Source organism: Rhea americana, unplaced genomic scaffold, assembly GCF_003343005.1.
Source record: "Rhea americana isolate MKP2758 unplaced genomic scaffold, rheAme1 scaffold_88, whole genome shotgun sequence".
NCBI lineage: Eukaryota > Metazoa > Chordata > Aves > Rheiformes > Rheidae > Rhea > Rhea americana.
Genome location: NW_028187066.1, coordinates 3,156,492 through 3,170,691, shown reverse-complemented (window position 1 = coordinate 3,170,691; position 14,200 = coordinate 3,156,492). Strand labels below are relative to the sequence as shown.

At 36.9% G+C, this 14,200-nt stretch overlaps 1 protein-coding gene across 3 annotated transcripts in view; it reads left to right on the top strand.

Annotated features, from left to right (window-relative positions):
- Positions 1 to 14,200, top strand: part of GRIP1 (glutamate receptor interacting protein 1) — a 160,439-nt gene that overhangs the window by 41,993 nt on the left and 104,246 nt on the right. For all 3 annotated transcript variants that reach the window (XM_085323818.1, XM_085323817.1, XM_085323816.1), the window contains exon 2: positions 9,068 to 9,148. In XM_085323818.1, coding sequence (XP_085179944.1) covers positions 9,068 to 9,148 — 81 coding nt within the window. The remainder of the gene's footprint in view (positions 1 to 9,067; positions 9,149 to 14,200) is intronic.

Here is a 14,200-nt window from a genome sequence, read left to right as displayed (position 1 = left end):
CAGAGGGYGCATGAAGCAGCCCTGAGCTTTGCCTGTCCTGGCCTGCCTGTCCCAGCCTTCGAGCCRCTGTGAGCAGGCGGCTGCAGCCTGACAGACGGTGTCTGACCAGGCGGGATCCGCCTGCCCGGCTCTGGGCCGCTGCCTTGGTTCKGGTCTCGCTCCCTCGCTCTGCTCCCTTCGGCGGAAGCTCGTGGGAATTTTGCGCAGCTCTTGTTGGTGTTCCTCTACCAAGTTCAGCTGAAATTGTTTTGAGGGATGCTGGTTTAGCATTCGCTAATAATAAACAAGGTCTTAATTATTATCTTTTAATCTTTATCTTTTAATATTATAATAATATTATCTTTTTAATAATTAATAATTAATATTATAATAATATTATCTTTTAATATTATAATAATATTATCTTTTAATCTTTTTTTAATCTTTAATTAATATCTTAATTATTAGAATTTTATAACGAAACTCATTTTCAGATTTTTTTTTTCCAAAAAGCTGGGGTAGGGCCCCTCATACGATGTCAGCATGCCGTATTGCATCAGAGCGATAAAACGTTCCTAAACAAGCGGACAGAGAGAACAGCAAAACCTTCCTGCAGGTCGAGATGTAACTGTTAACGTGACAAGGCACAGGATGTTAAGACAGAGAACTGCAGCCTGAATATCTGCAAATGTTTCCTGTCAGTGAGATCTGTGTCGTTTAGGAATTTCCTTTTAAATGAGAAGGTTTAGAGCCCCATCATTTAGAGTCAGATTGTCTACAGAAGTTTAAGTTTTATGCAGAGAAAATCCTGAACTTTCTCCTAGAACAAAAGCAGTTTACATCTTTAGTTTCTTTAAGCTTTTTCAGCTTCCCACTTCTTGAGTTTCTAACTGCTCTGGTTAAGCCTCACGTATTGCACGTATGTGTGATGCCAGTATCAYTCCCAAGAACAAGAAGCAGAAGCTTGAGACAATGGTGTGAAACTTGCTTTGAATCCTAAAATTATGGAATGATTCACTGATGATTCTGTTTTCTGACATTTGAGTTTAATCCCGTAACAAATATTTGATGCTTTATAAACAAAAAGACGTATATATCTCTATTTGAAGCAGTCTATATTTGGAGTATTTTTTAAATAGGATTACTTCTGTGTTAGATAATCCACTGAAGTGAATTTCACCATATGTTAGTATCTCCTGAGACATATTTTCAGCAGATACAGCATGTTTTAGATGGTCTTAGTCCTGAAAGTTCTTATTTTTCCTGTACAAAATAGCTTTGAGAGGAGATCTGCATACTTAGCCACCTAGGAAATCAAATACTTCTATTCAAGTGCCTAAATATGGGCTTAGAAATTAACTTTATACAAACATACTTACATGATGTGGTGTGTATATTTTTATATATATATATATGTAAAATATATATATTCAGATCATTTTTCAAGTGGTTGAGCTTGCTGAGGTGTTGTGAATATCAGTAGGAAATGAGTTCACAGTTATGCATAATTACAGCATCCTAGTTCTCTTACTTCAAGATTAAAATTAAGCTGTTGCTGTAATAAGTAACCATATAATTTGGAAGACATGGGATTACATTTCCATGAAAYATAATAAGATCAAATAAATTTTCATTTTAAACAACGTATTTATTCATTGGATGCTTTAACTGTTAGAATTAAGTTTCTAGGAAAACAAAAGGATAGTTCTGCTAAATATGGAAAGGAAATTACCAGAGCAGCAATTTTAACTACTTGTTCTCTTAATTCTTATACATCCACACCAACAAATGTAACCTATGGAAGCATTTGAAGCTGTATGTTTTCTTAATAAAAACTACCAGAGAGTAATGATCTCTGAGCTTGATAAGAAGAGATTAATATTAAATACATTCATGTTGTGTTACTTGGAGCAGAGTTCATTAATGACTGCTCTACATACACCTCTTAGGGAATTCTATAAATTTTGTTGCTCCTTTGAAGAGCAGCATTGCCATTGTAATTCCTTTGCACCAGTGGAAGAAATTGATGCTTTGTTTCATGGTTGGACCTCCCATAACAAGTCTGAAGGGTTAGCAGATGGACAAAGCAAATTGTTGACATTTCGTTGTTTCGTAAAAGCATACACATTCAAAGTCTATACRTTATACATCTGTTCAAAGTGCTTATCCAATTTTTTCTCTTTTTTTCTACTACTTATAGTTCATCACACTCTGCAGCTGTGGTGACATTGTGGCAATCATGACTGTTCCAGGATGTTAATATTTCTCTAGGCTTTTAAAAGCAAATCTTTTAAAATATCCTTCTTTTTCCAGAAAAACACCTTCTCCTAAATAATTTTCTCAACATTGTTCACAGTAAAAGTTATTGAGGCTACAATTACATYAAGCTGAAAACATTTGTTCCAAATCTCCCATCAACAGCCAAAATAATATTCCCACTATTCAACTCTTCTCAGCAAACTAGGAAATTTTGTGATGCTGTAACTWGTTCTTGCCAGTGTACTTCATCCACTTCAAGTGTATTCAATTTACTATACACTTACAATTCAATTCAATATAGCACATATTAGAGTTTCAGAATTTTCTATGGCTTCTAGAAACTTCAGTTATACAGAAAAGAATTCTCTGAATGATATTATTCTTGCTAGGGTTCAGTATCAGATAAAGTCAGTTAATTTTGTCAGAGAAGTTATGTTGGCATCTATCTTCTCATTGCGACTGTTATTATTGACACTGTTTAGGGTGCTGCATCAGTATTTGGAAGTTATTTTAAGCAATTCTCATTCAGAATTATTTGGTGTTTGAGCACAGGTAAAAAAAATTGTCCATCATCTTTAATAGAACCTTTTAGGTGACAGCAGTAGGGCAGTGTGAACAGCAGAAGTGGATAACCAAGCTCCACCTTCCTTCTTGATAGTTTTTTTTTTCCCTTATTGTTTTAGACTAACCTTAAAATTACATTTTCTAGAATTTATAACAGTTCAGAGAAACATGTTGGAAAATTTGTACTAGAAACAAAGAACTGCAAATGAGATAAGCTTGTGTGGGAACATGGGTGGTTTTTTAGAGAATGGTCCTGATGACTTTGTCTGTCCTTTAGATTTGTTTAGTGGCTGCAGTACTTACAGGGCATCCTGAGTTCAGATTCTCTGTTCTGCCTGATCTAGTGCACATCTTTGAACTGAATGTAGGCGAGATAGCTTTAAACTCTGGTTTTAGTCACTCTTAACTCAACTTGGTATTGTTAACTAAAGATTTAAAAAAAAAAATCAGGGTAAGTTTCAGATACAGGAAGTGTGAGAACCTGTGGTGCTTTATGCTGAACCAGTAGGATTCATAAAAATCTGTTGCTTGTGGCAAAAAATATTCTTCTTTGTAAGATTCAGAAATGCCAAAGTTCAATAAATGGGATATTTCAGATCTAGGAATGCCTGAAGCAATAAACATGAGGCTGCTGCTTCTAATTTTTGAGAAACTAATCTTCTTGGGGATGTTCTTCTTTCAGCAGTAGCTATCATCTTGACAACTCAGTATGTTATTRTCCTCTCTCTGTGCATAGGTGTACAATTCTCTACTATTCTGAGCTATATGCTATCCCAAACAGTGTAAGCAGCAACATTTACAGTCAGTCTTACTCCTCCCATACTTTGGGCCAGTTGGAGGTATAGTATGCATCCTTGCGGAGTCTTGGGGCAAGTATTAGTTGGAGATGCTTTAAGAAAGACACAGTGAAGGGTATAAGACTTCAGATTTCACTTCTTTGGAATCTGAAGTCTACTCAAGAGCTGCACGGTTATATAAGGCTACATGGTTAAACTGCTAAAAAGGTTTAAGTCTAGTTCTCCTGTGGCCAAAGGATGGCTTATCATATCGTGAGGCATTAGAAAGGCAGTTTTAGTAGAAATCTGGAAGATGGAAATTTTCTGTCCTTACTCATAATGTTTCCACATACACTCTTGAAAAAATTTAATATAACTTCCAAGCTCCTGAATATTAAAAAAAAAAAAAAAAAGGAACAGACTCCCGAAGTTTGAAATGTGTCAATGCGTTTGGTGCCCTGTTATTTCCTGTGCTCCAGAGGGAGCACAGACTTTGCAGCAGAGAAGCAGGTGCAAGTGGTGAAGCAGAACTGAGAAGGAGCCATTGCATGGGAGAGGCAAGATATGACAGTGAAGGATCTTCCCCTTGCCTCTGCATGTAGGAGGGCCACAGAAGTAGCTGCCGAGATGGCTCAGGAGCTGTTCCCAGTGGTGTGGGAAGAGGCTTCCCCTTCATACAGGATAGGACACAACTGTGCATAGTGGCATTCCTGATGCTGCTTTGGGTTTGGCTTGTTTACTGGGTTCAGTAGCTATTGCCTGGACGTGCTTCAGTAGCAGTAAAGGGAACGTTTCTCTAAGCACTTGAGAAGATTTCCGAAGCAGGAGTGCTCTTCTGCCTTACCATGTCTGTAGACAACATTCCTGCGTCAGTAACTTTCACAGCCAACTCTAGAGACACACAAATGGTTCAGTGGTCATAAACCACTTGATACTTTGAATACCAGACTTGACTGTAGAGGAAATATCTGTAGACTTTCCTTTTATTCACTCTTATGTGTCCCCAGTTGGTATCTTTTAAAGGATATGAAATTGAATACAGCAAATATATAAAGATTTCATATGGCCATTTTGCTAGCACAGTACCAAGCACTTTTATATATATATATATATATATATGCATCATCCAGTGTATAGTCTTTATAGGATTAAATTATTGGTTTTTGTTACAGAGTACAGAGCCCTTTTCCTTGGACCGAGGCGATCCTTTATATTATGGGCAACATACAGCCGTGTATATGTGTCACAGGATGGTCGTTGACTCAAAGAATGAATCATTCAATTACCAGATAGAGATTCCAGCTGGTTAGAAATAGGTAGGAAAGCACAAAAGAAAAAGGGTTATCTGCCTCACAGGCAATAGCTAAAAGCAAGAAGCCTACAGTAATAACTGTAAGCAATAAGACCACTAGTCTACTTGATCATTATCTTTACAATCTTTAATTAGGAGAACTGTTTGCAGAGCTTTGAAAGGATGATATGCTGGGCACTGTTATCATTATTTGGGGCTGTCGGTTTAGTGAGGAGAAGGAAAATGAGAAAACAGGAAGATGGTTTTGCTTCTCTGGTTAAGAACCTCAGTAATCTGCAAGACTTCACCTCAGAGATTRTTGCTGCCTTCTGCCAGGGAAGACGTGAATGAACACATCAGGCAACCTGCTCAATATTGTCCATCTGCAAGTACAAAAGATATGCAAACTGTGAATTTTCATACCTGGGGAAATGAACCCCTCCTGTTAATAGTGCCAAAGGGTTTGGTTCAGTGGTCACCAAGCTAAGAGATCTGCTGTCACAGCAGTCACCTTTATATGACCTAATGACTTGCTAGAAATTGTTTACCCTGAGCTGTCTGATCTCTCAGCCAGAGGAAATGAATTACATCGCTGATTTTTTTTTTTCCTACCTAATGCAGTTCAAAGACTGTATCCATGTAGCTATGCTGTTTACACTGGAGTAAACATGGACCATGATTCCTCCAGACGTAGGGAAAAAAATGGTGCATTAAGTGGCACATTTTGCAACTCCGTGCGYGCACGTGTGTGTGTTCAGCCTGCAAATCCTTTATGGACTACGACTCTCACCCTGTTAATGATCAGACTGTGTTAGCAAGAGGGGTGTAACTGGATGAGATTATGCTTCTGAATCTAGCCTTTTTCTCCCTCTGCTCTATTGTGTGGCTTCTAAAATACATCACATCTTTAACTGGTTTTGAATTATTGTCTCACATTAAGGGAATGCATTATACCCTTTTACACCTTAACGTTTTCAGGGTGTTGTCTGGCTGGGACAGGTTTCATTTCTAGGGAATCTATCAACTTTGTGGAGAGAGAAGCTGATAATAAGAAACACTCAAATTCCTGAAGGTTATCACTACCATGAGATGTTTTTGCATGCATTAAGACCTTCTCTGCCAAATATAGAAAGAGGATAGTGGGGAAATCGATGAAGTGTTATTTGATTATTAAATTCTTGTGGCCACATACACAACTTTTATAATACAGACATGCAGATTTTTCCTGTTTTTGAGAACATGAATGGTGTGTGACATTTTGGTGCTGTCAGGAGTTCCTTGTCTCTTTAGTTTACTCTGGGTTTAGGATGGCATCTCTTTCTGCATATCTCTGCTCTTTATACTATTTTTTTTTTGTTTTGAATAAGGATGATGTTAGCACTCTCTCTCCAGTTGGTTATATCTGCATTCCTTTGTTTCTAGGAATCCTTTGTACTGATTTCTAGTTATCTTTGAATGTGAATTTAGTGTACTGTTAAATGGGCATTGGAAAGATAACTCTTTCTGGTCCTGTGAACTCCCAGCAGTGAAGCTTCTTGGTACCTGTACCCCTAATACAATGACTTGTTGTTATTTCCCCATAATAATTGGACATATCTGCATTAATAGAGGTTCAAAAGTTTATGAAGTAGCTTTCCGGTCCTTTTTGTTTGCTGTGAAAGTCTCTAGACTGATTAAGAAATGTGACACGATTGCATGACTACAGTACCTAAACAACAGAAACCACATTACTCTCTGAAAAGTTTGAAATATTAATGTACTTAAAATAAAATACTAGCTTACTGACATTTACAGTGTCGGTTACCTTTCGTATCTGCCATTTGTTATGTACAAAATGTTAGATACCTGCCCAGGCTCCCTATTAAGTAATTTGAATGTGCAGTCATCTTCCCTTGTTGGTGCAAGTAACTACTAAGATTTGCAGGATTCCCCTTTATTCTGAACTCAAGATACCACAGAATATAGTATGATATTGGGAAAATCCTATTCCAGCAAAAGATTGTAACTGTTTTATTACTTTGTTCAGTGACAAAGATTCAGTGAAAAAGATTTAGTTGTGGAAATCTTCCTTTCCTTTTTTGTCCTCCCTCCAATCTGATGAAAATAATTGATATGTAGTAAGTCTGCTTTGCCCCATTAATAGATACATTTTTCATTGGTAGGGCACACATTCAGGTATGGCCTAAATTGGTCATAGCAAAAAGTCATCAGTGTCCGCTGGTATCTGAGAAATTATACTATGTTTCCTGCCCACTTTTTAATAGAAAAATGCATATCTCACAATATTTACTGTCATACTTGGCCCCTGCAAATAAGCAGTAACGGAAGGGACATCTTAGGCTGCCTGTTGTTGATGAGTGCTATGTGCTGGTATCGTTAGGCGTCAGCAAGACTTTTTGGAAAGCCTTGCCTTTAGTTCTAGCTCCGCTGTGCCTCTTCTGTGAAAGAAAAAAATAACAATCCAGCTTCCTTCAGAAGCTCTGGTTCACTCTCTATTTTTTCCCCTTTAATGAGGGAACATATGTCATGCTTTTGCAATAATACTAGCTTTTCCACTTTCTTTCGAGTGGAAGAATAAATGTTTAGATGTATACCTTTTTCTTAAATTGGGTTGCTGAATCTATGTCAGCGTTCTTCCGTGCTTCTGTATTTCCTGTAGCTGTCAGCTTTATTTTCTTTGAGTCTGTGCTAGCATACAGTCCCGTCCAGCCTGCTGTCTTTCTCGTCATAACAGTGCAGACCTAAAGCAATTGGAGTTCATTTTACTGTAGAAAAAGCAATGATACCTGCTTGTTGAAATGTTTTACCAATATGTGTTCCATGTTATTTGCTGCATTTTCTCCAAAGCGCATGGCTGTACAACAATCTTTTGCACTTTTTTGTGTGTGTTCATTAAGCTTTTTTGTTACTCCATCTGGCTAACATAGCAGAATTTGTTACAGAAGCATTGTTTTTAAAAGCTGACAAGCTCTTCTAGTCATTTCTTTCTGAGACCTAGTTTTAAGTTATGTTGACCAAACTTGAATAAAATAGAGAGCGAGTTTCTAAAGGAGTCTGAGGCTTCACAAGTCATAAATAGTGTAATCAGCAAAGGGGGTGTATAATATCAAGAGGGTCAGCTGAAAAGAAAAAAAAACGCTTCCCCTGAAATTTTATGAGATTCTTTCCAGATAACACAGTCTTTGAGTCCTTCACTCACTGATCTGTATTTAAGCATGTCTGAGTGCATATGCTGAGTGGTCCTTCACAATCTAGTGAAACTGAGTGGTCCTTCACAATCTAAAGGACAAGCATCTGGTAAGCATTTGGAAGGATTTGATGGTACATTCAAGTGTTTGAGCACTTGATTAAGGCAAAGCAGAAGCCTCATTTCTTATGATTCCTTTCTTTTGACTGAAATAATAAAATACGTGATACTGTTTTTTGTCTYGTACTCACATTTCTTTCCCAAGTGTAAAGCTTGTCATTTTTTAAGCTATTGTGTGGTTGATTTTTTTTCCTATCAGTCATGCTACTYCTAAGAAGGGAGTAGAAGTGACTTGCTTCTGCCTAATACTGCCTTTAATTGATGACTCATTCGCTCATCCCGCCAGGAGTGGTCTCTAATGCATTGAGATTGATCTGTAGGTGATCCACGTAGCGTCCTATTTAAACACAGACTGTCACAGTGCCATTATTTAATATAAATGTACATGGCCAATTTGGCAATGGCTTTTTGATATTCTCTCTGATCAGTTATTATGACAGAAAAGGAACCACCCCCTGACAAATCTCAGATGAAAAGGAGTACATCTTTATAGTCAGAATATTCAAACACTCTGGAAGCTTTCCTCTGCTGAATGGTATCTCTCTCACTGGAGTCTTTGACATGAAGGTGAAGCTTCTTAACATAAGAAGAAGGAAAATTTCTATGATTATTTTGAAACTAAAAAGGCCTTTGTATAAGGAGACTGGCATCAAAGAAGCATCATCTGCAATCTTGAGTTTTACCCCTCCTTTTCTGTTCTGTTATTCAAGAGCCTGTGTCACTGAGTGTAAAAATCAGCTTTCAGAAGTGTCCATCCTAATCTACCATCCTCTATCTGTCATCCTAGCTCTTGTAGTCTGACTTGCTTGTTCAGGCAGTAACTAGGTAAAATTAGGTTGTTTTTAACATTCTGTTTAACAGTAACCAAAACTGTTTTTTGTTTCTGTTTAGATGAGAGTCCTTACACAAAATCTGCAAACCAGGCAAGGCCACCCGATGGAGCACTGTCCCTGAGAAGACAGAGTATTCCAGGTAAGAGTTGCTCTGCTTTTGATAGCATATAACTTGTTTTTGAATAGCAAGGAATCAAAACTTGTGGRTTATAGTTATTACCAAATAATTTGTAAGGGAGGTTCTATGAGAGCTGCGATGCATTTCTATAGTAAGGYGATCTAGTGCTTTTGTGCTCTATGTTTTGCAGCAGATTTCAGATATTTGGCTTACATTTTCAGGCACTGTGAAATGTTGTTTTATCTGGTTTTGATGGTATAGAGACGTTGGCTCGTGTTTTCTAGTGCTGCCTCAGGCTCAGAAACTGAGCAAAGCCAAATTCTCTAAGAATTCTCATCTTCATGTGATTTTTCTGCAATATATATATATGCCATACTTGTGTTTTCTGTCATCCTGTCACACAAAGCTAGACTGCTGGATCAGTGGTCTGAAATCTGTATGCTTTGTAATTGCTTTAAAGGAGTCTTTAAAAATTGCCTGTGAAGAGCAAGTTTATATAAATTGCATAGAAATCTGAAGGGATTTTCACCTCAAATTAAATTTTAGAGATCTACTAATGAAAAAAAATGAATAGTGATTAAGGTTGTGCGCAGGCAGAATAACTGATGTTGCCGTCTCACYTCAACCACAGTAACATCTGACCCAAAGAGAAGACGCATTGCAATAGAAATCAGAAACTGGAAGATCACATCACTCTTCTTCTAATGGCTATTGTTAATGTTCTGTTAATGTCCTTATTTTGAACAAAGTCATATATCTCACTGAGAGACTGTGGATACAGGAGATGGAATCCAGACATTGACTATTACCAGGCTCAGATCTCATCCTGATGACCATAGGGTTTCTGAGAGGCCAAAGTGCAGATTTTACAGATGCTTTGTGTGTGTGTGTGAGTAGAGAGTTGGATGGATGATTTACTTTTGCTCATAATGAACATTTTTGTCTGTTCAAAGTATCCTAGATATTTAAAGATTGTATAGTCATGAAAATCATGACAGTTGCAAAATGATATAACTACAGTTTTTATTCCTCTATCCAGTAGGCAATTATTACTGTGAAGGAATCTATAATTATACAAATACCAACCATTTTTTTTCCCAAGCCAAAAAAATCAAGATTCACTATTCTTCRAAGTGTATAGGGACTTCTGTATGGGTACCTCTTCAGGTAATGATTTAGCTCATGGCTCACTAACATTTAACATATCAAGAATATATACTTCTTTTTTTTTTTAATCTTTTGGAATTTTTCAGCATGAACTTGATTTTGTTCTCCAATTTGTCTACAAATTGACATTCATTGTGGTCACTGTGTTTATGAAGTACTCACACTATAGTCTGAATGCAGGTGGAAGTTAACGGCTTCAAATAACATTATAAGAAGTCCTGAAGATTTTTAGTGGTATTCTTTAAAGTGAAGGATTGATGAAAGCTGATCCAGTTGAATTTTTCTTTGGATCATTTTGTAAGATTAGGAATATCAAGGGCTAAATGGTCATACGGGCRTTTATTATGAATTAAAAATAAAACCTTGCTGTATTTCTCTATATTCTGGAATATTTGAGGAGTATTACAGATAAATCTTTCCTGTGTTCGGTGTATGAGTCAAGGTTTCTTTAGAGAGAAAACATGGATAAGCATTTTATGAGATACACACTTTTTTAGTCCAAATGTTCTGAAAAACTGATAAAAGCTTATGTATGCTTTTCAGCTTTTAATAATATGAAGACATTTATCTTAATGTATTCTTGCATTTCTGTTTAGACTTTAGGAGTTCCAGAGTGTAAGTCTGATGGAGGTGGTCTCTTTTTTGAAAAAACATTAATTATAACTTTATACTGTGACAAGTTTACATTCTAGCACATTGGATGCTGTGAGTTTAGAGACAGAAATACATTTATAAATCTAAGCATTATTTTGAGAAGTAACCTGAACATTTAGGWGTTGACTGAATTTTATGAAAACAGCCCCTGAGCTTTTATAGCACTTGGACATTTAAAATATTTAACCATGTATTTCACAGGTAGACTGGCAACTTGTGAGTGTTATCTACTCTTACTTGTCTGTGGACAGTTTATCTGCATTATGAATTAGTCTTGTCACAGAAGCATTTGTGTCACAGTTAGAGCTTAGTGCTAGGAGAAGTATTAAATAGTTTGGGCTGGGAAGTAKCAGGATCTGGCTTCTGACAATATATTGGTCAGCTCCAAATAGCTTTTGAAATGGAAGATTTGAAACTGTGATTCTAAAAAGTTCTTCTAGACCTGGATGGAGAGATGTCAGCTGGAGTAAGAGTCAGTAAGGACATCTACTGCCTGTGTCTCAGGACTGTCAAAGACTGTCAAAGCTCCTGCCACCCTTCAAGAAAAAAAACATAGCATTTCAGGAATATAATGTTTTTTCAAGTGTACCATCTGGGGGAAATAGAAAAGAATGCTTTGCATACAGTGTATGCTCTCCACTGTTGTGCTCCAGCCAGGCAGGCCTCTGAGACCCACAGGAGCTGTTCCACCTTTCCCAATCTCATTCCAGCAACCTGTCTACTCTACAGTAATACTTGATCTGCTGAACTGGCAAATTGTCTGTGTCTCTGGTGGGAGTCTGTGCCACCTCTTATGGAGCAGAGGAAAGACCAAACATGCCGAAACCTGGATGTTATGAATTCATGTGACAGATTTCTCCCCACCGGAGGGGAGAACCATTTTTTTTTTAATACATCTTTTGCAAGTTTAGTATGCAGTTGCACAGATATATTAACAGGTCAGTTGTTAAATCAGGTCACCCTACTTTGAAGAAAAATTGTCAAGACTTTGAAGTTTGAAATTAAACTGACCATATTTTTCAGTTCCTTTTGTACATGCATGAATATTGCACTTTTTTTCCAATTTACCTGATTCTTTGAAGCATGCTATAATACAGGTTTCCTAATTCAGCACATTGTTTGATCTCAGAAAACAGTTAGCCATCGAACTGGAGGGAAAATATAAAATGAATGCACAGCCCTGAGTGCATCTTCCTCAGTGGCTCAAGTTCTGATATCACTGTTATTAGCAAGTTTGCAGCTTTATTTTTGAGGAGTTCGGTAACAGAATTTTAATACAAAAGTGAAATATTAAGCATAATTTTAGGGTAGGCTGAATTCTGGACTACTAAGCTCAAAGAGCACATGAAAGCTAGGAAATGTTCTTAAAATGTCTTGCAAGGAAAATAATTATGGAGCTGATACTAACAAAAAAAAATATTCTATGGTGTAGCATCCTGAGTAATGGCTTAGGACAAAAAAAATCCTAGAAGAAATCATGAAATAATAAAGAACTGTAATAATAATAATAATACTTAATATTTGGGGAATTTTCAGTCTCTGTAGTGTTAAACACCAGTGTAAATGTCAGATGAAAGGAGTTAGGCAATTTTCTTCAGGCCACTGGCTCTAAACATCTCCTGGTGCTATTTATCTGTTCACAAAATCACAAAAGTACACCTTTCTTTCACCTCCCTGACCCATAGCCTGCTGGGCAGAAAATGTTTGTATTGAGTCTCAGGGCGACACCAAATGTGACATTCCCAAGGGATAAGTCTGCTGCCTACAACTAATGAAGCAGAATGTAGGTCAGCTGGAAGCCCACAAATTTTAAAGGCCAATGTACTTTCTTCACTATGATTTGTGTTTTTTGTTACATGCGGAAATGTCTGTTTGATCTTGACAACAAAAACATGCTATTAGAAAGCAACCAAAGTCTATGAAGAATTAAGAGAATAATTAYGAGTGCTAAAATATTTATAATGCCAGGATTCGATATAGATTACAGTTAGGGCTAGAACATGTGATCCAGCCTGTGACCTGTCTGAGTGGCTTATGTAAAATTGTATTAACCAAATTTAACATTTGTACATGATATGCTACGATTGAAATGAAAAAAAAGGATTCAGTAGCCCAGGATGATGTTAGAAAAACTATAYTGTGTTATTTTTCTTCTGCAAGATAATCTTGGAAATGAAGGTGAAATATAGAAAGTAATACAAGGGACTGTAGGGATTGAGAAATAATCTGCATGGATTAAAAAAAACGGTCTTCTGATGTGATCTGAGGATGAAGTTTCATCAAATGATATTGTTTAGGACAGAACATGGCTCACAGGTTATTCTTCTTGTAGCTCAGCTGTTAAAATATGAACCAGTTTCACAATGACTGACAAATTCAATGGAGAGATGATCCTTGTTCATAGGTAGGTGTTTACCTATATGCAAACACATCTCCAGAGGGTGTTTTGTCTTCTTCTGAGGTTAGTATTGCAGTGGCAAGAGAGCGTGTGTGTATGCACGTTCAGAAGTAGCAGTTCTCATACATTTACTTAACCTGGTTCAAAGCCTTTTAAAGACGTCCTTCCAACGCCAGTATCAGTAAAACTGCAGAAGACCTAAATGATGCTATCTTTTTTTTTAGATTGAGTTCTGTTTACTTCAGCAGAACCATTTACATGATTTACCATAAGACTGCTACCTTCTCAAGCAGCATCGCTTGACTTGTGAAGACCCCAGATCGTCTTATTCAACCTCCTCAAAAGAAGCCTGCTTTACTTTTGACTTCTGCTTCCCTCAGATTTCATGAATGCAGTGCTGTCTTGCCTTATACTTCATTCCTTACTAAAATGTTAAATAGTCTTCACTGAATAATTCTGTTGTTGCAAATTAAAAACATGATTTGCCTAAGGAAGCCTGGCACAAAATCATCTGCTTCCTTTTTCATTGTTCTCATTCTGGAAAAGAAAATCTGCGACAGAAGTAAAATTTGAAAATAATGTATATATCGGTAAATGCAGAATTAGAAAGTCAAAGTATGCATTGACAAAAACTATTTTTTTCTCAGTTTGTCTCATTGACACTTATTGCATACTTTTTAAATCAGCATAGAATCCTCAGATCTGGCTCTGAAAAGATTTTTAGCATGTAGAAATCCATTAGCAATAACCTTTGCATTCACAGTTGTTATTTTAAGTATCTTGGGTGATTTCCTAGCAGAGGCAAGTGTTTTGACCTGTGAAATGCAGATCATAGACTGGTAAGCTTTTCTGCA